Source organism: Carcharhinus amblyrhynchos, chromosome 11 (assembly GCF_965287045.1).
Source record: "Carcharhinus amblyrhynchos chromosome 11, sCarAmb.v2.hapA, whole genome shotgun sequence".
In the NCBI taxonomy this organism is placed as follows: Eukaryota; Metazoa; Chordata; class Chondrichthyes; order Carcharhiniformes; family Carcharhinidae; genus Carcharhinus; species Carcharhinus amblyrhynchos.
This window is the reverse complement of record NC_137334.1, coordinates 12,632,104-12,658,385: the sequence shown is the minus strand read 5'-3', so window position 1 is coordinate 12,658,385 and position 26,282 is coordinate 12,632,104. Positions and strand designations below refer to the sequence as shown.

At 45.6% G+C, this 26,282-nt stretch overlaps 1 protein-coding gene across 1 annotated transcript in view; it reads left to right on the top strand.

Moving 5' to 3' along the window:
- Positions 1–26,282, top strand: part of col6a1 (collagen, type VI, alpha 1) — a 94,990-nt gene that overhangs the window by 24,845 nt on the left and 43,863 nt on the right. Inside the window, exons 13-21 of the mRNA XM_080198582.1 lie at positions 28–72; positions 2,326–2,379; positions 4,932–4,994; positions 11,091–11,153; positions 12,079–12,132; positions 14,836–14,871; positions 16,294–16,356; positions 18,314–18,376; positions 24,135–24,197. Coding sequence (XP_080054708.1) covers positions 28–72; positions 2,326–2,379; positions 4,932–4,994; positions 11,091–11,153; positions 12,079–12,132; positions 14,836–14,871; positions 16,294–16,356; positions 18,314–18,376; positions 24,135–24,197 — 504 coding nt within the window. The remainder of the gene's footprint in view (positions 1–27; positions 73–2,325; positions 2,380–4,931; positions 4,995–11,090; positions 11,154–12,078; positions 12,133–14,835; positions 14,872–16,293; positions 16,357–18,313; positions 18,377–24,134; positions 24,198–26,282) is intronic.

Genomic DNA, 26,282 nt, shown 5'->3' with positions numbered 1-26,282 from the left:
TCGCTATGTTCTGCCTGCTGATTTCAGGGTGCAAAGGGATTCCCTGGAAGAGACGGCACAGATGGACAGAAGGTAAGAGAGACGGAGTAACACAGGGTGGAAGATGGCTTTAAGCATTTCTCATTCTGAGAAAAACCACAGAATGTTGATCAGGTATAGCCAGTACAAGACTGCTGGTTAAATAAAGTCCTGAAGAATCTGATTTAGATTGGGTGGATGTATTGATTAAAAAAGCATTCCAGATTATAGGATTTGTATTATTGCCATGTGATATCTAGTTTTTATTTCCCCAACGTATGTATTTGATAAAGGTATCCCACTCACGCTGTCTTGAACAGCAATCACTAGTCCCTACTCAAATAGGATAATGTATGTGTTCCCTCAATATTTAATTTTATTCATTCATGGGATGTGGGTGTTGCTATCATTTATTGCCCATCCCTAGTTACCCTTGAAGGGTAGTTAAGGGTCAATCACATTGCTGTGGCTCAGGAGTCACATGCAGGTCAGACCGGGTAAGGATGGCAGTTAATAGAAACATCGAAGATAGGAGCAGGAGGAGGCCATTTGGCCCTCAAGCCTGTCCGCCATTTATTATGATCATGGATGATCATCCAACTCAGTAGCCTAATCAATAGCCTAATTTCCTTCCCTAAAGAACATTAGTGAACCACATGGGTTTTTTCCACAATTGACAATGGTTTCATGGTCATCACTTGCCATGGCAGGATTCAGACACACTCTCCAATATGTGTTATGTAACAGCAATCCATGTTCAAATGCCAGAAGATCTGATCAATATCCAGGCTTGGGCTGACAAGTGGCAAGTAACATTTGCATCATACAAATGCCAGGCAATGACCATCACCAATAAGAGACATTCTAACCGCTGACCTTCATGCTCATTTGGTGTAACGATCATTGAATTCCCCACTGTCAACATCTTTGGGGTTACCATTGACCAGAAACTCAACTGGACTCACCATATGGCCACACAGTGGCTACAAGAGCAGGCCAGAGGCTAGGAACTCACCTTGTGACTCCCCAAAGCCTGTCCACCATCTACAAGGTGCAAGTCAGGAGTGCCTTGGAATACTCCCCACTTGCCTGAATGGGTGCAGCGCCAACAACACTTAAGAAGCTCAACACCATCCAGGACAAAGCAGCCTCGCTTGATTGGCACCACACCTACAACATTCAATCCTTCCACCAATCTTACAGTCCATTGTCTTCCATTTATTTTCCAATGGGTTAAAATCATGCTTCGTGCTTGTGGCATCCAACCCCCAGTTCTTGTACTGTTTAACCCATCACTGTGAAAGATACACTTGTGCAGAGGTTATAAAGTGAGGATTGGGTCAGTCATTGGCACACTAGCCTTGGAGCTGGGACATTGCTGGTTCTATACTACACTCCAAGTCTGAAGCAAATGTGGCCTCCACTGACTGAGCCCTCCATTGCTCGAGGAAACATCCTTTCTAGGATGAGATGCTGCGCTGAGGTCCTGCCGGCTAGCTGAGTTGCAGATTAAGGAGTCCTGTGGCTCTTCTCAAAGAAACAAACAAAAAGATCCACCTAATGTAACCAGCCATTCAGCTCACTTCTGTTTTTGGATCCTGCTGTGTAACCTGTGAAATTTGGTCCAGTAGCGGTTACGTTACTGGATTAGAAATTCGGAAGAATAATCCAGGGGAATGAAAGTTCCAATCCCAGGGTTTGGAAATTTGAATTCAACATTAGAAAATTAGATTTTTGTTGTGTCCATCATTCATTCTGAAATTCCCAAATTGTCACGAAAATGCAACGGGTTCACTGACTGCCTCCAAGGTGGTCTAAAAAGTCATTACCACCTTTTCCAGGCAACAAAGAATGGGCAACGCATATTCATTTTTTACATATCTCATTGAAACTTACAGAATACTGAAAGGCCTGGATAGAGTGGACATGGGGAAGATGTTCCCATTGGTCGGAGAGACTAGGATCTGAAGGCACAGCCTCAGAGTAAAGGGACGACCCTTTAGAACCGAGATAAGGAGGAATTTCTTCAGCCAGAGGGTGGTGAATCTGTGGAATTCATTTCCACAGAGGGTGGCGGAGGCCAGGTCACTGAGTGTATATAAAGCAGTGATAGGTTTTTGATCGGCAAGCAGGGGGCAGTTAGAGGTTACGGGGAAAAGGCAGGAGATTGGGGTTGAAAAACTTATCAGTTACGATCGAATGATGGAACAGACTTGATGGGCCGAATGGCCTAATTTGCTCCTATATCTTATGGTCTTATTACTGTGATGCAGAGTTCAATCCTCTTTCTGCCTTTTCTTTTGTCAGGGTGAGGCTGGGTATTCCGGTCTCCCAGGCTGCATCGGATCTCCAGGACCTCCTGTAAGTATTGAGCTCTGTTTTGTTTGCTTGTGAAAACATTTCCCAATATTTGGTGAATGCTTGTTGTTCCAATCTACAATGTCACTGACCCCGCCCGCTCCCCACCCAACTGATAGAAATATTCATTCGATAGTTGGGGAGCAACAACTGCACTGTAGGTGAAGTACTGACACGTCTGCCCAAGGTCCGTATGATCCTGCCCAAGGCCAACGGAGAATGCCATCCTCCAAGCTTCGCCTGCCCCTGGAATCGGGCCGGGCATGCCAATAAAATTCCAGCCTAAGTCTGTGACTCAAGGGCTGAACTGCATGTTGTGTGGTCTGGGTCTGCTTTTGACATCCAGGTACCGGAAGAACAACTGGACCCAGAAAGGGGGATGCCATGCCCTGCATTTGTGGAATGACAACTGGTCTGGACTAATAATCCAGAGAACGTAGACTGGATTTATGCCCCAAAGTAGGGGTGATTAGGGATCTTGGGCAGCCAAGACTGTACCACTGGTTGGCATGTTGCCGGTCCCAACCCATTCCAGGCAACTTTCAAGGGGGAGAGATGGGGGTTGGCAGGGCTCACCACATGAAGTAGTCAATAAAGGAGCACAAGAGTCAACCATGGGTGCCAGCTTTTTATTATGAACTGAATTCTCAACCTGCCAAGAACAATTTGGACTCGGAAGGCAGGTTTATGCCTATTGGGTTAGGGCCCTGTTGTCAGGATCAAATAGAGGCCACAACCCATTATACCGAGAGGCCGACTGGAATTTTTCAGTCAGCCTGCCCCCCCCCTCCTCACCCCTGCCCCAAGGCATTTGGGGCCTGGCCAACTGCCTGGTGGCAGTCTGAGAGGGGTCAAGACTCCAGGAGGGCTTTGAGGCCTTCCCCTCCTTGGCCTCAGCGGCTTCCTCTAAGATGGCATCCCTGTACCTGAGATTGTTTTTCAATCTAATACTTTTAACATGGGCAGAGAGGGTGCCTCAATTGGAGGTCTCTATGAGCCAGCCTTTCTCACCATTAATTGACCAATTCAGGGAAATCAGTAGGGGGGGGGGGTGGGGGCTTTTGTTTCCCCACACAGAGCAGGGCTGTGACCCCCATTTCTGGACGAATGAAAGGGATTTGCCATATTTCTCCATATCTCTTCATAATCCGAGGTCCTGTCAAATATACTTGAGCAAAAGGAGAGACCGACGTCCATTGAATATAAGACATTAACCAGAATTGACTGGACCTGCTTCAACTGTCCGCAGAGAAGGCATGTTCTCCTCTGTGTGATGGATTGGGAAGCCACCGCTCGGATAGATCTCTCAGGACCATCCTACAGAACTTACAGTGCAGATGGAGGCCATTTGGCCCGTTGAGCCTGCACTGACGACAATCCCAGCCAGATCCTATCCCCATAACCCATATATTTGCCCTCCTAGTCCCCCTCATGCTCAGGGGCAATTTAGCACGGCCAATTCGCCTAACCCACACATCTTTGTACTGTGGGAGGAAACCAGAGCAACTGGAGGAAACCATGCAGACATGGGGGCAATGTGCAAACCCCACACAGACAGTGACCTGAGTCCGGAATTGAACCTGAGTCCTTGGAGCTGCGAGGCAGCATTGCTAACCACTGTGCCACCTTGCCAAATCCTGAAACTCATGTTTCATACCATCAACCAGAAACACCTGAAAGCCTTTGAATCTGGAGCTGGAAAGGAGCTTAGATATATGGCAAACACGCACGACCAGTTAACATTAGAATTGCCAACCTTCCAGGGTGTCTCCAGGAATTAAAGATTAATCTCCAGGACATCGATTGTAAGAAAAATCATCAGGGTGTTTCAAATTTGTGTGGATCTTTTCTCCTGCCGCTTGTAAGTATTGGAGATGACGAGAAATGTCTGCCTGGCCACCAGTCAGGAGTCATCCCATTGGCTAACCAAGGGTGAGCTCATTTTCTGATTGGGTGGGAAGATGGTGCACCATGATGTGCCAGGTGACCAATGATGGGTGTGTGGGGTGAAAGGTGTAAGGAGAGGGTATGAGGGATATGGACAGGACTGGGGGGAGCAGCTGTTCCCCTTGGTTGAAGGGTCAGTCACAAGGTTGAAGGAGGGGGGAAGGAGGTTTAGGGGGAAGTTGAGGAAAAACGTTCTTATTCAGAAGGTGGTGATGATCTGGAATGTGCTGCCTGGGAGAGTGGTAGAGTCAGGTTGCCTCACAGCCTTTAAAAAGTATCTGGATGAGCACTTAGCAACATTCAGGTCCATGGGCCAAGTGCTGGCAGATGAGATTAGGAGGGAGTTGAGGTGTCTCTAATGTGTCAGCATGAACTTGATGGGCTGAAGGTCCTATTCTGCGCTGTATGATTCTATGAATTTACAACCCTATTTGATATGTGGCTGGAGTACCTGAGTAGTATCATCACCTGTGTCCTGTATCAAATACCTTGTTTCCAGCTGGTCTTAGTGACTGAGGATTGGAGTGTAGCTCTGGGTTTTCAGTTATTTAAAAGCAAAAGAGAGATTGACCGCTAACCTTTTTTTTTGAATTCTTTTTCCCTCATAGGGTCCACCGGGACTTCAGGGCCTCAAAGGTGATCCAGGTCCATTTGGAAATAAAGGACAAAAGGTATGGCTTTATTGGGAAGAGGGGTTTGTCAGCTTAAAACAATTAAGGTCTCTCCACCAATCAATCCTTAAATAATGCCATAGCGCGTAGCACCTCTTTAATTCTGACTCCTTTCTCAGTTTGATGCCATAGTGAAGGATTGGGCTGCCACATGGTGGTGTGTGGTCATGTGCACAGTCTCATTCTCCCACCTGTTTGGCCTCAGTGCATGAGAAGAGGTTGGCAGCACGATGCCAACCTCATGTGCTGCCAAAGCCACGTGATGAGAGATCCCCGGTACGGAGGCTGGCTGGTATTCTACCCGCTTGACACGGGTCTGCCCTGGGGATACCACAGCAGAGGAAAATGTCTTGTGGTGTCCCAACGTTAGCCAAATGCATCGATAGGGGAGCTCATGCCTGAAAGCCATTCACAGCTAATGCCCTCAATATCATACAGATCTTGTGATCTATGATGTCTTTACCAAATCACCATTAATCGGAGGATATGATCAGTGCAGGGATAGATCCCAGGGCCACTGTCTCGTTGTCATCGTGGTCAAACCAACATACCAGGTACCCCTCAACTTGTTGGTAAACGCAGAGATAACCTGAAGGTAAAATTCGTTGTTGTTGAGTCACTGGTCACCCTTGAGTTAACTTTTTTTTTATTCATTCATGGGACATGGGCATCACTGGCTGGGCCAACATTTATTGCCCATTCTAGTTGCCCGAGGGAATTAAGAGTCAAACACATTGCTGTTGTTCTAGAGTCACGTGTAGGTCAAGCTGGGCAAGGACGGCAGATTTCCTTCCCTGAAGGACGTTAATGAACCAGATGGGTTTTTTTGACCATTGATAATGGTTTCAGAGTCATCAGTAGATTCTTAATTCCAGATGTTTTTTATTGAATTAAAATTCCACCATCTGTTGTGGCGGTATTTGAACCCAGGTCCCCAGAACATTAGCTGAGTTTCTGGATTAATAGTCTAGCAATAAAACCACTAAGCCATCACCTCCTCTGTTACCCCTGGCTAATTGGTTATTCCTGGAGGAACCGAGATGCCCCTGGACCAACTGGCCACCTTTCAATTATCCAGCCATTCCTCATGGTCAACTGGGTTGACAGAAGTGAGCACGCCATTTTATATTGTGCTTTTGTCTTTAAAACAAGAGACTGAGTGCCACAAAGCAAGTCGTTGATCCAAGAGTAAAAGTTAACTGATTTACACTGTTATACTAGGCAATAGGGTTATGAACACAGGCTGGTTGAGGAAGGCTGCTGCTATTACCCTGGGAAAGGTAGGCTGCAATGTATCAGCGCTGAGGCCTTGGAGATAAAGGTCCAGTTGACCACAGGCTGACTGGTGCTGATTTTAACCTGAAGTTCACTGTACCTCAGGCAAGGTTGAGAAAGCAGGACCTTCATGAACAACCTCAGCTGTAACGGGAATTGAACCTGTGTCACCTTGCATCGCTAATTAACCATCCAGCCAACCAAACTAAATGATTCCTCAGAGGCAGGTAAAAGCCATTGTAAGCCATTTTCACCATCAAGTTATCTCAAGTATACCTTCACAAGAAAGGCAGCGGGCGCAATTTTACCTGCCGTTGTCACCAAGCTCTCACTCCAGCAAGGTTGGAGAGTTTGGCGAAATTTTCCCCATCCCACTGCAGTGAATAGCGGTAAGATTCCAGCTGCCATCTTTGAACAGTTGACTGTTACTGTAACCAAAAAGGAGTTGTGGCTTCACTCCCTCATACACCATCAATGTGTGCTGCACAGCACTGTAAATGCTTTGTGATTCCTCAATTAGTCTCCATGGGTTCCTGCAAAGCCAAAGAAATTGAAAATACATCCCTCCCTTGAGTTATAACCAGGACAGCACTGAGCTAATCTGTATTCTCACTGAGTAAGGAGAACTATTGTAGGACATATTTATTGATGTTAATACAAGACCGATGCTGAGGAGGATCTCATAGGCAATGTGATTCAATGCTGACTTTGGATGGACCACAAGACACCATCACATCAATGAGCAAGGGACATTTTAAGGAGTTCTTTGGCTGGATTTTCACTCCCTAGCACAAGCTGGGCAATTTCCCAACTCTAACTCCAGCAGGCCCGTTCAATCCAGTTCTCACTCCAGGGAGGCAGGAATGAGAGCAAGTTGAGCCCACTATACGCACAAGCAGATCCTAGGTAGCTACAAGGGCGGATGGACTAGTTAGAAGTTTTGACTTGGTTCTTTAGGATTTTGACCTAGAAGTTTTAGAAGCTGTTCGGCTCTCTGGCCCTCACATTTCTCTCACCCCTCTCACCCCCCGCCATGCCCCCTCCTGCTCCATGGTCCCTTCAGAGCAACCCATGTCTCCCTATAACCCCTGTGCTCTGTTATACCTTGCACACAACCTCCATAGCCATCCACCTCCTATATCCACCATTGACAGCCTTGGGGGCAATGTGGATATGAAAAGAAATTTTTAATGATCTAATTCATTTCTCATTCATGCACATGTGGCAGTGAAAAATGCTCTCATTTATGAAACACAATCAAACCCTTTAAATCTCATATGGTTAACCTCTTATGAAAACAAATAAAGTTCTATTCAAACCCACATCAATGACCGCTAATCCTTTAATAGCCTCTCTAAACTATTAATCAGAAACCACTGCTGAGATAGCATAATGATAGCCCTTGGGGAATGCCAATAAAGTCTCTATTTAAATTACACAAACAAATGTAATTTTTTTCTATCAGTCCATTAGAAGGATTTTTAAACTTTTACTGACAGCTTCAGTCTTTTTTTTGTTTAAAATGCGGGTATTCCAGATATTTTAGATCATTACACTTAAAACACCTACACTCTTCAACAATATTTATGTCTATTCCAGCAATTTGTCACTCCCAAGCTATAGGGTAATGCCTATGGAACAGCAAAAATAGGGGCTGTTTAACCTCAGAACTAAGTTCAAATGACCCTGCTAAATTTGGGTTTTACTCCTGTGTGATTAACACCCCTCCCTCTCCTGCTGACAAAAATTGGATTTAGATTTATTGATTCATAGAGGCTTCCAGCATGGAAATAGACCCTCCAGCCCAATTTATCTATGCTGCCCAGTTTTTATCATTAAACTAGTCCAATTGCCCGCGTTTAGCCCATATCCCTCTATACCCATTTTACCCATGTAATTGTCTAAGTGCTTTTTAAAAGACAAAATTGTTCCCACCTCTACTACTACCTCCTGGCAGCTTGTTCCAGACACTCTGTGTGAAAAAAATGCCCCTCTGGACGCTTTTGTATCTTTCCCCCTCACTTTAAACCTATGCCCTCTAGTTTTATACTCCCCTACCTTTGGGAAAATATGTTGACTATCTAGTTGATCAATGCCCCTCATTACTTGATAGACTTTTATAAGATTGCCCCTCAGCCTCCTACGCTCCGAGGATAAAAGTCCCAGTCTATTCAGCCTCTCCTTATAACTCAATCCATCAAGTCCGGATAGCATCCTAGTAAATCTTTTCTGTGCTCTTTCTAGTTTAATAATATTCTTTCTATAATAGGGTGACCAGAACTGTACACAGTTTTCCAAGTGTTATCTTACCAATGTCTTATACAACTTCAAAAAGACATCCCAACTCCTGTATTCAATGTTCTGACCAATGAAACCAAGCATGCTGAATGTCTTCTTCACTTTGAAGGAGCATGGAGCTATCTTTGTTCTATAACTCTCCCCAGTGCCCTACCATTAATTGAATAACTGCCCTGAATCGATCTATCAAAATGCATCACCTTGCATTTATCTAAACTAAACTCCATCTGCCATTTATCAGCCCACTGGCCCAATTGATCAAGATCCTGTTGCAATCGGAGAAAGCCTTCTTCACTGTCTACTATGCCACTGGAATTGGGGGCAGGACTTCCACATCTGGGTCCAGCCCACTATTTTTAAATGTCCGCAGAGTCTTCCAGGCTCACCACACCTGGCCCAAACTGTGTTTACCTTTGTTAAAAGGGCATTCCACTCATGATCTAGGCCTGAGTGCATTTTCTTTATTTTCCTAAATGTTTAAAAGGCCTCTGGGGCTTTGGAAACCATCTAGCAGAACTGAAGTTTTTACAATGCATTAGCAAAGAATTTAGTTAACGAGACATAGGCTTCGGTTGCACAAGAATGAAGCAGGCCTCATATTAACAGCAGTTAAATACACTATATTTCCTTGCCGTGGGAGCTCAGAACACAATCAAAGAGCTCTGGAAATTTCCATTGTTTGTGCCACAACCATTTGACACTCTGAAGCATAGATAGCTTCAATGGTTTATATTAAATGGTACATCTTGGAATGAAATCAAATCACAGGCAACGTGTTATCACAAAACAAATAGATTGGAGACCCCACCCAAATACGGCCAAAGTGACCATTTCATAGAATCCCTATAGTGTAGAGGGAGGCCATTCGGCCCATTGTATCTGCACCAACCCTCTGACAGAGCCCAAGCCCTTTCCCCTGCCCATCCCCATAAGCTCACACACTTCCTATGGCTAATCCCCCGAACCTATACATCTTGGGACACTAAGCAACAATTTTACCATGGCTAATCACCCAAACCCTCGCACCTTTTGGAGTGTGGGAGAAAACTGCAGTACCCAAAGGAAACCCACACAGACATGGGGAGAATGTGCAAACTCTGCACACAGTTACCCGTGGCCAGAATTGAACCTGAGGGTCTGGCGCTGTAAGGCAGCAGTGCCTATTGCTGTGAGGCAGCAGTGCTTACCATGGTGTCACCGTGCCATCCTACATTACCAGTGTGCCACATGTTCTGTCCACTGGTTCCAAATTACAATGGATCAGTGATCACACAAGTGCACAAATTGCCAGGGTCTGTTTAAGCTCTCCAAACAATAATAACATCTATAAAGTCCACCTGATACACCAGCTCCACAAATTGCAGGATCTGTAAATTGTTTAAGCATGAACTCGTTGAGTGCGGACAGTTATAACAGTGACTAGTTTCACATTGCAACAAAGCTCATGGTTGAGGTCATTGTGTGCAGGTATCCCAGTGTTGCATCCATGGTCCTAATTAATGAATCCATCAATTCACCCTCCCCAGTCACAGTGCCCACCATTTGGACCTCCGTCCAACTGAGAGAGGTTGAATGGAAGTGACTTAATGTGAAGATAGGGAATAGATAGACAAATGAAAATACTCTGAGAATGAGGGGGCAAAGGAGTGCAGGGGGGAAATGGGGTAAGGGTTGCGGTGGAGGCAGTGTTGGTGATGTGAGGTTTCTGAATGTAGTAGAACTTACGAACTGGTTAGACACGCGGCATGGTGGCACAGGGGTTAGCACTGCTGCCTCATAGCACCAGGGACCCAGATTCAATTCTGGCCTCGGGTCACTATCTGTGTGGAGTCTGTATGTTCTCCCTGTATCTGCATGAGTTTCCTCCGCGTGCTCCAGTTTCCTCCCACAGAAAAACGTGTGGGTTAGATTGACCATGATAAATTGTCCCTTGGTGTCAGGGGGATTAGCAGAGTAAATGCATGGGTGGGATTGTTGGTGGTGCAGGCTCGATGGGCCTGCATTGTAGGGGTTCTATGAGTATAATGCATCAAGGTGTAATCAAGTGTTCTGTTTACTTCACACTGGCCTTAGTTCATGCCTTCACATCCGGTTTGCCTATTTATTATTTACAATGATGGCGATAATGGTGGATAAAACAAGACCCACTGTCCATCTGCTTCTGATCCACATAACAGGGATGGCTTGCGCATTGCAATCCGAAACTGTGTGTGGATCCTCTGTGTGAGGTGAAGAACGATCTTTAAAAACCCAAGAACGACTAATGGAAATAGAATCTGGAAGATTCCTCTCCCTCTGTCTGAATAGAGAATATAACTAGGTCCTTACCTCCTGTCTGAGGTCATCTCCACCTCAGTCGATGACGGGTTGATCACTATTGAAGGAATTCAGCAAATTGACGTACGTTGATCAGGTGTGTGAGGCAAACCTGTTCGCACATATGCTAAATATGCAAAAACATTAGTCAACATTTACACAAGAATTTGTCTGATGGAATAACTGAGTGTTTGATTCTCTCTTCAGGGTGAATCCGGCCTAGATGGAGAAGCAGGACGTCCTGGGCCTGTTGGGAGACCAGGAGATAAGGTCTGTTCTTGCGGTTAATTCGAGTGGCTGATCTTTTGTTTCAGAGAGATCTGAGTTCTTTGAAATCTGCCCCTGGATTTTTGCATCAAAGTTGAAATATGTGCTGCTCTGACAACATGAGTTAATACAGTGTAAACCCCAGGCCAGTGTATTTGCTTTGTACTTGAAGGAGATGCCCATGACACTAGAGTGCCCCAATGTGAAGTTATTCGATACCAAATCGGCAATCTCCTTTTTGAGAGAGTAGAAGCATAGAAACGTGGGGCAGAATTTTCCCATCCTGCCTACCACAGGAATTGTAGCGGGCGGGACACGGACTATACAAAGGTCCGTTGACCTTGAACGGGATTTGGGGCAAGTGCAGCCGGAAAATCCCATCCACAGAAAATAAAACGGGTAGGCAGTGTAGATGGAGCTGCATTCTCCACTTGTCTTGGCCAAATCCTATTGGAGGTTAATTTTGCTGCTGAATTCCTGCTATTAACCCACCTTGTCCAGTACAAAATTCACCCCAAGATGGATGATTCATTCCCCTGTTGCTCTGGTAGTCAGTTTGATAGTAAGGTGATATGAAGAGCATGAGGAACAATCATCGCTCATTCACTGTGTTGCTTGGCCAGAACTGAGCGGTCTGAGGCCCAAACTGTTGTCCCCCCAGCGGTTTTAGCAGCATGTCAAAGACTGATGGGTATTTGAGCTTGGCCAAGATCTCAGGCCAGGTGGGAATAAGAAGCTAACAAGGAGGAGTATATAGCCTCCATACCATTGTAATTCTTTTCTTCTTTTATCACTTCACGAACACAACTGAGCTTGTGGGGAATCTTCAACAATATGTTTGCAATAGTGCTGAGGTTGTGATGAGAGATGTTCTTGCCTTGAATTGTTGTCAAAACTGAGATATGGCATTTGTATTTCATGTGAATAGGGAAATCCTGGCCCCAGAGGAAGTAATGGAGATCCTGGGGAGAGAGGCGATGATGTAAGTAACTTTCTCTGCGACCTGTTTCTTTCCAGCCCACCGAATAGCAATGGACAGGAGAATTCTGGTTTTGTCTTAGTGTTTTACTTTGCTGCACAGTGCTACAGGACTAGTATTACCTATTTTTTAGAATCATAGAATCTACTGTGCTGGAGGAGACTATTCGGCCCATCGAGTCTGCACTGACCACAACCCCCACCCAGGTCCTATCTCCATAACCCCAAATATTTACCTTGCTAATCCCCCTGACACTAAGGGTCAATTTAGCATGGTCAGTCAATATAACCTGCACATCTTTGGAGTGTGGGAGGAAACCAGAGCACTCAGAGGAAACCCATGCAGACATGAGAATGTGCAAACTCCACACAGACAGTGACCCAAGGCTGGGATCGAACCTGGTCCTAATGCTGAGAGGCAGCAGTGCTAACTACTGTGCCGCCCTACAATTTAACCTGCCATTTGTAATTGTATTGATCACCATTGTTCAAGCTTAGGCACTAAAGATGGGAGCATCTGTTGAAGCCTCTGAATGAATACATGAAACAAAAGTCAGTATCTTCAGGAGGAAGGATTCCTGAAATTAGAAATATATCTGCAAGCGTTGAGAACCAGTCTCACCAGTATAGTTTAGGCCTAACATGTAACTGGCGTGACTGGAATAAGAGGTAACAATGTAAAAAAAATCCACATGTGCCATTTTTAGTGAGAGTGAGGCTTTGACATAATAATAACATTCTTACCTCTTTTGTGCCGGATGGCACTGCAGGTATCTTAGCTCAGGCTGTGGTCTAACATCTGAGTGCTGGCTCTAATATCCACAGAACAGAACAGTACAGTACAGCACAGGAATAGGCCCTTCAACCCACAATGTTGTGCTGAACATGACACCAAATTTAACTAATCCTTCTGCCTACCCTTGGTCCATGTCCCCCTGTTCCTTGCACCTTCCTGTGCTTATCTAAAAGCCCTATCCTATCTGCCTCCACTACTACTCCTGGCAGCACGTTCCAGGCACTTACCACTTCCTATGTGGGGAAAAAAACCTTGCCCCTCACATCATCTTTGAACTTTCTGCCTCTCATCTTAAGTGCATGCCCCTTAAGATTAGACATTTCAACTCTGGGGAAACAATTCTAACTGTTGTTATGGTTCAAGTCAGAACTCTAATGTGAAACCTACCTTCATCATAAGTGTTGTATTGTGAATTTGGCTAGGATAAGCATGATATGTTTCACTTCAGATATGATTCAAATGACCCACTAGGGCGCTTTTATCAACAAGTTTATTTAAGAATATAGTTAACATGTATAGTAAGCATATTAGCAATAACTTCTTTCAATTACCAACAACAGAAAACAAACACAATTATAAATTTTCAGCCTTAAAAAATTTATCAAATATATTCCAATCAAACCAATCCCATAAACACGACCTTTTTACAGGTTTAACACAGCAAAAACTAATGCTCACTTGATACTGGAACCGAGTCCTTTGGATGAACGCTGCAGTTCTCTTGATCCAGTTTGGAGTCAGAACAGCTGCCCGGAATAGCAACGAGAGTCTCTGGTCAAGCCACCAGTAGTAGATTTTTGACTCTAGCATTGCTTTCAGCTAACTAGCAGAATTTCCAAAACCAGGGAGAAGGAGACACTTCTCTCCAGCTTAATGTCCCCTCTAAAACTAAACTAAACAGCAGCTCAAAACTGAAAACGCAACAGTTCCTGTCACCTGACTTGCCAACCAGTTTTTCTCCAAACAATGCAGAGCCATAAAAGACCCCCACAATAAAAATAAGCAACCCCCACCCTGCCTCTTCCCCATCCCTGTTTAAGCAGCAATAAGAGGACAAGCCGATGCCATAATTTAAAGAAACAACTGAGGCCAGAAAGGCCTGCTTACCCCTGCAAAAAACATAATGTAGAAAAAGCATCTCTTAAAGCTACACTAATGTCACACTATCAACCCTATCCATGCTTCTTGTCATTTTATAGACTTCTATCAGGTCACCCCTCAGCCTCCTCCACTCCAGAGAAAACAACCCTACTATGCCCAGCCTCTCCTTATAGCTCATACCTTCTAATCCAGGCAGCATCCTGGTAAACCTCATCTGCATCCTCTCAAGTCTCCATATCCTCTCTAACTATCTATTGTGAGGGTGGTGGGAATGGTGTAGGACTAGAATCACAGAATCCCTATAGTGTAGAAAGAGGCCATTCAGCCCATTGAGTCTGTTCTGACCACAATCCCACCTAGGCCCTATTCCCATAACTCTCATTTTGCCCTGCTAATCCCCCTGACTCTAAGGGACAATTTAGCATGGCCAATCAACATAACCTGCATATCTTCAGACAGTGGGAGGAAACCCATGCAGACATGGGGAGAATGTGCAGACTCTGCACAGACAGTGGCCTAAGGCTGGAATTGAAACTGGGTCCTTGGTGCTGTGAGACAGCACTGTGCCACCATGCCGCCTAATTAACCTATTGGTTAGTATACAACCCTGGAGGGAGTAACGGTGGAGTGGACTATCAGACTGTTAATCAGCCTGTGAGTACTTCCTGCTGTCCTTGGAGGGAGGAGTACCTGATAAGGATACCAGCCTTCACTGGGGCTAACTAATAATGAGTTACCTAGTCTTCCCTCACACTTTAAAAAAAAAAAGTGAGTTTTCTTTCTAACTTTGATCTTTGTTTTTCTGCACAGGGTGCTCCAGGAAATGACGGTGAAACTGGCGGGCAGGTAATTGGGATGATTTTGGATGTATAACTAGGAGCCTTTGCTTAAAGGATCAATTCAATCAATTTCTGGTATATTTGAGTTAGGCAACCGAGAGTACCACACACTTTCCATCCGCAAATGTGATTCATTTTTCTTTGCAAGTCAAGCCCCTCGCATAACTCAAGACCAAATTGGACACATGTGCTGCGTATGTGTGGCTTGTATTAGTCAGCAGAGACTCCCTGGAAATCCCTTAATCGACATGAGAAACTATCTAATATCTTCCTCCAAAGAGATGGATGAAAACATGAAGGAAATGTATTTATTACACATAACCTAAGGAGTTTAATTTCCTTTGGGATCACTTTGGTTAATGCATTTATATAAGTGATCGGAAACAACTGTTGTAAAGTAGAGCAGAAACTAATCCTTCAGTGTGCTGTTTGACACAGGCCTCTGCTTGTTCATTTGAAAAAGGATTAATGGCCACATTCTTTAAAGCAACCAAGAGCAATTTTAACTGTTGCTACAGAAAACATGCACATAGAAACTCCACTGGGGATAAAGGATCCTCTCCAATAGCATATGGCTTTACAATTACTCCCTGAGCTGTCTGTTTAAAATGAACACAGAGGGTGGGATTTTCTGGCCACACTCGCCCCAAGACCACCCAAGGTCAACGGGCCTGGGCATGGTCCTGCCCTGCCCGCTATGGTTCCTATGGTGGGTGGGATGAGAAAACTCCACTCTCTGAACCATGAATTTAGATTGGGTCTTTAACATTGGGTCTGTTGGAGCACCACTCCATTTGCCTGATAAACTCCAATGGGAGGGGAGGCTGGGGTGGGGCAGGAGTCAGGGTAGCTCTTCTATCTTCCCCCTGCAATCCCCAGGTCATGCAGGTGAGGTGGGGTGGGGGGAGTAGGTGGAATGGTGGCATGTCTCAGTGACCTCCCAAGCTGCCCCATGAATTCCATCCCATTCACCACACCCTTTGAATAGATCAGTGAACTCAATGCCTGCTGAGGGTTGGGCCCCATAATGGACTCTGTAAAAGCCCCAAGTGGACTTTGATCAGTTCCTGAAGGGTTTTCTCGGTGATAGGTAGGAGAATAAAAATGAGGTTACCTCACATCTTCCAGCGTCTGCTAGAATGTTAAAATCCAATCAGGATCTTCCTTTGTCAAGCCAAAAGTCCCAATGTCTGAATGGCCAAGGGCTGGGCACAGGGCCGTTGCCCGAGGCAACCCAAGTACCCCAACTGGGCCACACGTCCCGCACCTGCTTAACATTGAGATGTGATGAAGGGGGGGGTGAGAAAACACTATGCTAAATCTCTGAGCATTAATGTTACTAGCACACATCTGTACAATGCCACATAATCACAATGTCATCCAGATGTTTGCCTGAATAATGTTGTAACTTCCATCTGCTCTTCTCGAGGGACCTCCTGGTGAATCTGGGCTGCCTGGACCTCCAGGTCCAAGAGGAGTTAGGGGACCTAAGGTAAGATTCAAAAGAATTGATGGTAAAGAATGTAGGAATGAGAGACGGCCATTCAGCCCCTCAGGGCTATTCTGCCATTCAATCAGATCATGATTAATGTGTGTCTTAACTCTATTGACCTGTCTTGACACTGTAACCTCACCCTTAGCCAACAAAAATCTGTCAACATTAATTCCAAAATTTACAATTGACCTCCCAACACCCATCCAGCCACAACAGCTTTTGTGTGAGAGTAGGTTTCTTATTTTGACTCCCCTGTGTGTGTGAAGCAGTGCTTCCTCCCATCACCTCTGAACAGCCTAACCCTCTTGTTAAGGACTCCACGCCAGAGAAAATAGCTTCTCTCCTTCCCAATCAAATTATTATTATTATTGAACTAGAAAGAGTGCAGATAAGATTTACTAGAATGCAACTGAGACTTGATGGATTGAGTTATAAGGAGAGACTGGATAGACTGGAACTTTTTTTGCTGGAGCGTAGGAGGCTGAGGGGTGATCTTATAGAGGTTATAAAATAATGATGGGCACAAATCAGCTAGATAGTCAATATCTTTTCCCAAAGGTAGAGGAGCCTAAAATGAGAGGGCATAGGTTTAAGATGAGAGGGGAGAGATACAAGAGGGTCCAGAGGGGCAATTTTTTTTCGGAGGGTGGTGAGTGTCTGAAATGAGCTGCCAGAGGTGGAAGTAGAGACGGGTACAATTTTGTCTTTTAAAAAGCATTTAGACAGTTACATGGGTAAGAAGGGTATAGAGGGATATGGGCCAAACGCGGGCAATTGGGACTTGCATAGGGGTTAAAAACTGGGAGGCATGGACAAGTTGAGCCGAAGGGCCTGTTTCCATGCTGTAAACCTCTATGACTATGAGTCTGAAATCTAATTTTTGTTGGCAGTTGTGGGTGGAGGGTGGGGGCGGCGTTAATCATGCAAGGACGAAACCCAAATTTAGCAGGGTCATTTGAATTTAGTTCTGAGATCAAACGGCCCCTGTTTTGCTGTTCCATGGACATTACCCCACAGTTTGGGAGTGACAGGTTGCTGGAATAGACGTAAACATTCTTGAAGAGTGTAAGGCCCATTTAAATGAAATGATATGAACTTTTTTGAATACTTGCTCTTTAAACATGAAAAAAAGGCTGAAGCTATGAGTAAATGTTAAAGAATCCCTCTGCTGGACTGCTTTGATTGACAGCCCATCTGATGTAGGTTAGAAAAAAAATACCATGTGTAATTTTGTAAATGACTCTCAATTCTATAATCATCTCAATCACTTCAAACGGGTCTCCCGGTAACTCTCCATACTCAATGAACCCACTAAAGTGGATCAAATGGAGTTCACGTTCTTGGAGTCACAAGGAACGTATCTTGTCCAGCCTCCAAAGGCCAGTGCAATCAATAGTTGATGTATCATTGAAAGAATGGCTGGTGATTGTGCTGGAATAGACATAAATATTCTTGAAGAGTGTACGGCCTATTTAAATGAAATGATATGAGCTTTTTTGAATACTTGCTCTTTAAACATCCTGTCCTCTTTTTGGGAGTAGGCATGCCTTGGATGTAATGTTTTCCATCTTGTCTCACCTCCAGTATCTGAGGAGATAGCAGAGAGTAGATAAAACGATCAACATTGAGTTTGTTATTCTATCAAGGGATATGAGTGTAGCTGGTGAGGCCAGCATTTATTACTCATCCCTAACTGCCCTTCAACTGAGTGGCTTTGCTAGGCCATAGCAAAGGGGAGTTAAGAATCAACCACATTGCTGTGGGCCTGGAGTCACATGTAGAATAGACCATAAGACATAGGAGATGAATGGCAGATTTCCTTCCCTCATGAACCAGATGGATTTGTGCAACAGAGATAGTTTACACTCCCAAGGCTAGCTTTATACTCCAGATTTATTAACTGAATTTAAATCGCAGCAATGCCACACACATTTCTTATTACTTTTCTCCACAGGGAGACGCCGGCCCTGAAGGTCAACCGGGACATGAAGGCCCCCCTGGAGTTAGTGGAGACCCGGTAAATATATTCTTAACTGATACCTCTTAATTGAAATGGAAGAGTAATCTGAAGCTTCACTCATTCACCAGTGGATCTTAGTCCATCGACTGTTACTAATTAGCATGAGGGTTCTCTCTCGGTGTGAACATGTGTTGAGGAAAGTGAAATGGGTATGCTTCACTGTACACAACTAAAGTTAAAGTTAAGTTAAAGTTTTTTATTAGTCACAAGTAAGGCTTACATTAACACTGCAATGAAGTTACTGTGAAATTCCCCTAGTCAGCACATACCAGTGCCTGTTAGGGTCACTGCACCTAACCAGCACGTCTTTCAGACTGGGAGGAAACTGGAGCACCCGGAGGAAACCCACACAGATGCCGAGAGGACATGCAAATTTCAGACAGTGACCCAAGCCAGAAATTGAATCTGGGTGCCTGGTGCTGTGAAGCAGCAGTGCTAACCGCTGTGCCACCGTGCTGCCCATGTTCCCCTCAAACTGTGCCCATCGGGGTGAGTCCCTCCCATTCTTATTGAATTGGGCAACTCAACAAGGGCTTGTTAATGTCTGCAACACACGTGTTCCAGCCTTTCCGCTATGAGACAGATGTTGACACACTCCCATGTGGAAATGCTTTGAAGGGGCCGACATTCCTACATTGCCGAATGTCACTTTGTTTCAAGACCAAGGGTGGGGTTTTTCCATCCTGCCGCCATGGGAATCATAGCAGACAGGTGGGTTGGGGGTGGTGGAAAACCATGCATTTGTCAACCTTGTGTGGAATATTCCAGTTTTGGGGTGCGTACAGCCGGAAAATTCTGCCTTAAGTTTCTGAAGTCTCAACAATGTCAAATGCTATGTAGGTGACCCATCTCGCTGTTGCTCAATGTCATCCCCAATCTCTGTCCCACCCACCCCACACTCCCCTAGCCCCCTGCCCCATTTGATTCTGTGTGCCTACCTCGATAAGCACTTCTAACAGGAGTTTGATGTGCAGATGAGGATATGCGCACTTAGTGGGACTCACTGGTCATTTTGAAAGCATATTTAATTAAAGTTCAATCTTTTGTGAGAAGGCAATTTTCTTTTACTGTTATTGTACATTTATATATATTTCACAAGCGAACTATGCACTTGAAACAAATTACCATATGATTAAAGTGAATGCATTGAGTCTGTGGCAGATCTCAGGGGAGAATGTAGAAACAGGAGGGGGCCATTCAGCCCCTCCCTCCTGTTCCTTCATTTAATTGGGTCATTACAGATCTGTATTTCAGCTTCATTTGCTTGTCTTTGATTCATAGTCCTTATAATAACATTGCTGAGACCTGTCCTCTGGCATAACATTGCTTTGTTAAAACAAAGGCTGTGTTCTGGATCTACGTAACCCATGGTCCAGGCTGAGAGTGCAGGTTTTAAACGTCTGCCACTTGATTCTCATTTGGAGAGCTCCAGCTTGCTCAATAGGAAAACTCCCTGAAGCTCACAGAGAGATCCATTAATGATGTCAAATGTCCTTCATGGCCACCATAGCAGTCCTTCATACTCTTACCCAACACAAGTCTATTCTCCTCAGTCTGGAAAGTTCCCGTTCATTTCCAGCCCCACCGACTTTAGCAGGGAGAGAAAGTTCCAAGTTTTATGTGAATTAACTTTTCCTGACGCCCTTGTTTTGGGCTCCTCTACCATAGCGAATAGTTTCTCTCTGACCATCAACTCCTCCAAAGCATCTATAATGCCCCAGTTGGATCACTCTTCAATATTCTATATCTGAGGGCAAATAAACAGGACAAACATCGTAACACTACTTCACCTTAAACCAGGGCAGGAGGGTAAAGGAGTTGTTTCTTGGGCCTAAAATGTGTTGATTGAACCCATTTCTAGGTGCTGTTTCTTAGGCCTCAGTTGTGGACCAAAAAAATCCACTCTATTGTCAGAATTTTACCACCTCGCCTGCCCTAATTCTGGAATTTTACAAGCCTCATCCTAGTGAGGTCGTATGATCCGATCTATGAATCATAGAATCCCCTCACTGAAGAAGGAGCCCTTTACACCCATCAAGTCTGCACAGACAACAATCCCACATATTTACCCTAGCTAATCCCCCTGAAACTAAGGGGCAATTTAGCATGCCCAATCCATCTAACCCGCACATCTTTGGAGTATGGGAAGAAACCAGAGCACCTGGAGGATGTGCAAACTCCACACAGACAGTGACCTGAGCCCGGAATTGAACCTGGATCTCTGGTGCTGTGAGGCAGCAGTGCTAACCACTGTGCCACAATGCCGCCTGAGCTATGAGTCAGTGTACTTTTTTGGTGGCCCCCTATGGCAAGCCTGAGGCCCCTTGCACGTCTTAGTATCCTCCTTGAGGAGCCCTATGGGAAATGGGGCTTCCTTGAGCAGAGTCAGTGTTGGGCCTACTCCATTTGGCTCTTCCTGTTCCAGATGTGACCTATTAGCAGCTGACACCAGACAGTTTATATTTGGAAGCTTGGTAGGGAGCCAGGTACGATGCTCCTCTCAGCTCTCCAGTGCATCTGAGGACCACTGTTGGCCCAATGCAGTCCTTCCTTGCCATTCTTCTCCAACCCTCTGACCCTCTTGAGGGAGTAACCAAAGGCCCCTGTTGGTCTAGATCTGAACTCTGGCAATGGGCAGGCTGCACCTGAAGGCCTGTCTTAATGATTCAAATGAGGCCCAGTTTCAGATAGGCTTCACACCTCCTGGGGGGGAGAGGGAGGGTTGAATGCTCACATAACCATAAAAGAGACCAGAATCAATTATTTTGCCCCGGGGGGGTTAACACAACTTTTGTGGCCCAGTAGGAGTAGAAGTCTGTCGGGTTTTAATATGATTTGCAGTGTTGGAGACTAATAAAGGCCAGAAAACCATGGTAACCAAACCATTCTGGAATTTTCAACAGCAAAACATATACCAGATGCACAAAACTATCCAAGTGCGTATGTGCCTGCCAAAGCTCAGAGCAGTGCAGCTAACAGAAATTCAGGAAAGTTATTTTAAGAGTCAACTATGTCTCTCAAAGTGGAAATAAATAGCAGGAAGTGGCTCCCTCTCGTTCTGTTTGCTCTCAAAGTGCCCTCAGTAGGCAGAGCCTGTCAGATGGGACTTGCCCACTTGAGTGATGTAGATGTTGGCATTATGGGAAACACGTCAGCTAGTCTGGCTTTTCAGAAATCTCCACCATTGCAGACAGTCCCCCTTTCCCCAAAAACAGGAGTGATGACCCCTCTCCCCCTGCCCCAGTGATAAGGGGCGCACTATCAACCCCTCAGCAAAGAGGGGCATCCTCTCCCCTACACTGAAGTATGGGTCATACTGCCCTGCACCACCCCCCCACCCCCAATACCAAACAGGTATGATGGTGACACAACCCAAACCCCTTTTCAGCCTCTCTTCGCCCTCAGACCCCCATCACCTAAAGAGCGTCAAAGTTTTCACTTCCTCTTTTCCAGAGTACATGTGTTCTTTGAAGTAGCCACAGCTGTCACTCAGAACAAGGATGGTTAGGAGTAATGGTGGGGGGGGTACTTCAGATGTGAAGGGAAAGGTAAACAAACACAGCTGACTGCATGTCAAGTAAATACCATTAAGCTGTCAATCAAAAGCTACTTCAAAGGAGTGGCCTGTGAGATGGAACGAAATCAAAGGTTTTCAAAGGGTTTGAAGATATGTCAAAGGTTTTGAGCTGTCGATGAAGGCTAAGACTTGAAATAAACACTCTTAAAACAGCGAGGTTGAGGAACAGCTGTCAGTTAGAGGACTTGAAAGGGATCTTCTCACACCTGCAGCTTCCCAGATGGAGAAAGGGGAATACCTTCTGAATGGAGGCCTGCCGTGATTTGCAAGCCTTCCAGCTACCCAGGGGAGCAAGGAGATTAAAGTGACTGGGGAACTTCAAAGGTTTTAGTGGGCAGAGGCAATACTGAGTATTTTACCCCAGGATGGAGTCTGAACTCACCATCCTGAAACTGAACAACAACTTTTCCAGGGCTAGAAGGGGCACTCCAGTCACCAGACACCCCCCAGTCCGAGGGGAGAGTGCTAAGGTTAACCCCTTGCTCCCAATGTGAGTTCACCCAACATCCAGGACCCCTTGGGGACCATCCCTCAGCATTCTGGAAGTGGCAAAGGGGTTCATGGACACTGGACCTACCTCCTTGACACCTGCCCCCGCTTTAGGTCCAACACAGCAGATCCAGCTTGCCCGTGGACACCAAAACCCACCTGGTGTATTTCCTGCCAGGGAGGTGGGTGCATGACAGGAGGACTCTGGATTGGTCGCTCAGCTTGCTAACCATGTTAAATTATTGGTTTTATGTAATTATCAAGTTCTGACCCACTCTGGACAGGAACCCACGTGGTGGGATGGGTTAGATGGATCTAACGGGAATCCTGTTTTCAGCCTGACGCCCCATTCAGCAGGAGGTCAGGATTCCCGCCAGCAACTAACAGGGATGGTAAATCCTCCCCCACCCTATCTATAATTATGGAGTTTGCAGGTGAATCTGTTGTCTGAGCCCCTGCCATAAACCAGAAACGCCATGGGAGTAGCGTAAGCAAATTTGAGATTACTGTGCCAGTGATTCTGTGCCAGTCAATCCTGCTTCCCACCAACTTGGAGCTGGCACTGCAGATGCTGTGATCCAGCATTATTCTGTCACCTCACATCACTTTAGTATGACACCATGTGCTACATAAACCCAATGTGTCATCAAACAGGTCAGGCTCACTCTTCAACCTCCATTTAAATGTTTAAAGTTTATTTATTAGTGTCACAAGAAGGCTTACATTAACACCGCACTGAAGTTGCTGTGAAAATCCCCTAATTCCCACACTCCGTTGTCTGTTCGGGTGCACTGAGGGAGAATTTAGCTTGGCCAACGCACATAACCAGCATGTCTTTCAGACTGTGGGAGGAAACCAGAGCACCCAGAGGAAACCCATGCAGACATGGAGAAAATGTGCAAACTCCACACAGACAGCGACCCAAGCTGGGAATTGAACCCAGGTTCCTGGTGTTGTGAGGCAGCAGTGCTAACTACTGTGCTGTATTTCACCCCGAATCGAGCAGAAATTGACCTGTCCTCAAGTGTTAAATCTTTACACCTCTAATGTTTGGGAGGCAGTTTTGTCCCTGTAGGGATCTGAGCACGCTCAGGTCTGTATGCAGATGGGCTGCACAGTGGCACACAACTTTCTCACAGTGCCAAGGGCCCGGGTACAATTCCTTCCTCGTGTCACTGTCTGTGTGGAGTTTGCACATTCTCCCCTTGTCTGCATGGGTTTCGTCCGTGCGCTCTGGTTCCCTCCCACACTCTAAAGATATGCAAGTTAGGTGGATTGACCATGCTAAATTGCCCCTTAGCGTCAGGGGGATTAGCTGGGTAAATACATAGGGTTACAGGGATAGACCTCGGTGGGATTGTTGTTGGTACAGGCCTGATGGACAGAATGGCCTCCCCCTGCACTGTGGGGAGTCTATGATAGCTGAAGGTGGGAGTTTGAAGTACCGCAGCGTAATTTAATGGACAGTGAAGCAAAATTCAACCATGGTCTCAGCTCTTGATCAACACATTATTTATTCCCAGGATTTAAGCATTGCTGGCAATCTATTGGCCACCTCTATTTACCCTCGAGGAGGATGGTAATGAAGCATTGATATAGTATTTTTGTTACGGGTGGTATGGTCATCCATTTGTCTCGATGTGCATTCCTTCTGCTGTGACTCCTAACCACTTTGCTCTCCTTCCTCAGGGAGACCCTGGCCGACCAGGACCCCGGGGATTTAAAGGCGACATGGGACGCCCAGGACAAGAGGTTCGTACCATTTACTCGAACAGTGGAGGTTTGGTCAGTCTTCTTTGCTGCTCCCCCTACAGGCCATGTCCAAGCTCAGCAACCACACCCACTTGTCCTGTGATGGGAATTGGGGTACAAAAGCCTCAGTGATAATGGCCTCACTCCCCATCCTGAGCAAGTTGTCAAATGCTCCTCTACAGACATTCCGAGGTGATTCATCGGGCCATCAGCCTTTCCCATATGGAGGTCAGTAGCTCTCCCCCTATACCTCCTGTCCACTGGACAGCCTGACAGGCTGTGGGTCTGACAATTATTGCCATTTAAAATACAAATCAGGATCCCAACATATATATCACACTCATGATTGCCATTTTTGGGTTGCCCAAAACCAGGTAATGCGTGTTGGAAATGGGTTCCAAAGGTTAAGATCCTTTCATTATTGTGGGATTGAGAAGTGTAGTTATTCTCTCCCATACTCCTGTGACCAAGCCTGGGATATGCATGGTCTGGTACCTCTTTCTCCTACAGTACAACACCTCGAGCCTCCATCTCCTCTAACTCACTCGCGTACCTCCATCTAGATCAGGTACTGTAAGAATTCTCACAACACCAGCTTAAAGTCCAACAGGTTTATTTGGAATCACGAGCTTTCTGAGCGCTGCTCCTTCACTGCAAAGACACGATATATACTGTGTTTGTGAATCTACGTCCACTCACCTGATGAAGGAGCAGCGCTCCAAAAGCTTGTGATTCCAAATAAACCTGTTGGACTGTAATCTGGTGTGAGACTTCTTATAGTGCCCACCCCAGTCCAAAGCTGGCATCTCCACCTCACAGACCAGCTGAGAGTTGCCAGGCTGCATTGGGGTGCCCTTCAAGCCAATAATGGATGCCCCATTGTCCCAGATCACCGTGGATAATGCCCATCTTGGTGGTTCTTGGTTGTGGACGATTCCCTTCGTAAACCTGGAGTCGTCCAAAACTCAGCTGCCTGTGATAACTCTATGAACAGTATATTCTTGTCTGCATAAGCGCACGAGAAACAAATCTTTTCACTGTATACCAATACATGTGACAATAATAAATCAAATAAATAACTTTCACCATCTTCTGTTGCCCTATCTCCCTTGTGATCACTGCCTGGCACCTGGTCAAACAACATCTGGATATTAAAATTCTCTTCTGTGGTTTCAAATCCCCTAGCTGCTCTCCCCACCCCGATCCCCTGCTGCCGCCCCCCATTTCTGTAATCTCCTCCAGCCCTACGATCCTCTAAGATATCTGCACTCCTCTAATTCTGGCCACTTGATGATCTGTAAATGTAATCACACCTTTAGAGAGGCTGTGCTGTCAGTTATCTAGGCCCCGAGTTTTGGAATTGCCTCTTCGCTTCCTTCCTCTCTTTGCTCCTAAAATAGATTCCTTAAAGCTTCCCTCGTCCGTTAAGCTTCCGTCACCTGACCTGAAAATCTTGGTTCAATAATGCCCCTAAGAAGTGTCCTGGGAACAAAAATGCTGGAAAATGTCAGCAAGTCTGACAGCATCTGTGGGGATAGAATAGAGCCAACGTTTCAAGGCTGGATGACCCCTTGTCAGTGTCCTGGGAGGTTTCATCATATTAAAGGTGCTTTCCAAATATGGGTTGTTGTTGTTGTGTTCTGCAGCGCCAGAACCTCTCCTCTTTTTAATGTCATCGGCCTACCCCTTTGTCACAATGAGGATGCAGTCACGATGAGAATTCACTCCTTTAAAATAAAAACCTGAACCTCAGTTTGTGCCTGGTGCATTTTGGGTGAGATTCTCCAGCCTCTCAGCCATGTGTTTCCCGCAGTGGGAATCATTAGAGGTTTACAGCATGGATACAGGCCCTTTGGCCCAACTTGTCCATGGCGCCCCATTGTTTAACCCCAATTGCCCACATTTGGCCCATATCCCTCTATATCCATCTTACCCATGTAACTGTCCAAACGCTTTTTAAAAGACAAAACTGTACCCACCTCTAATACGAACTCTGGCAGCTTGTTCCAGATAGTCACCACCCTCTGTGTGAAGAAATTGCCCCTCTGGACCCTTTTGTATCTCTCCCCTCTCACCTTAAACCTA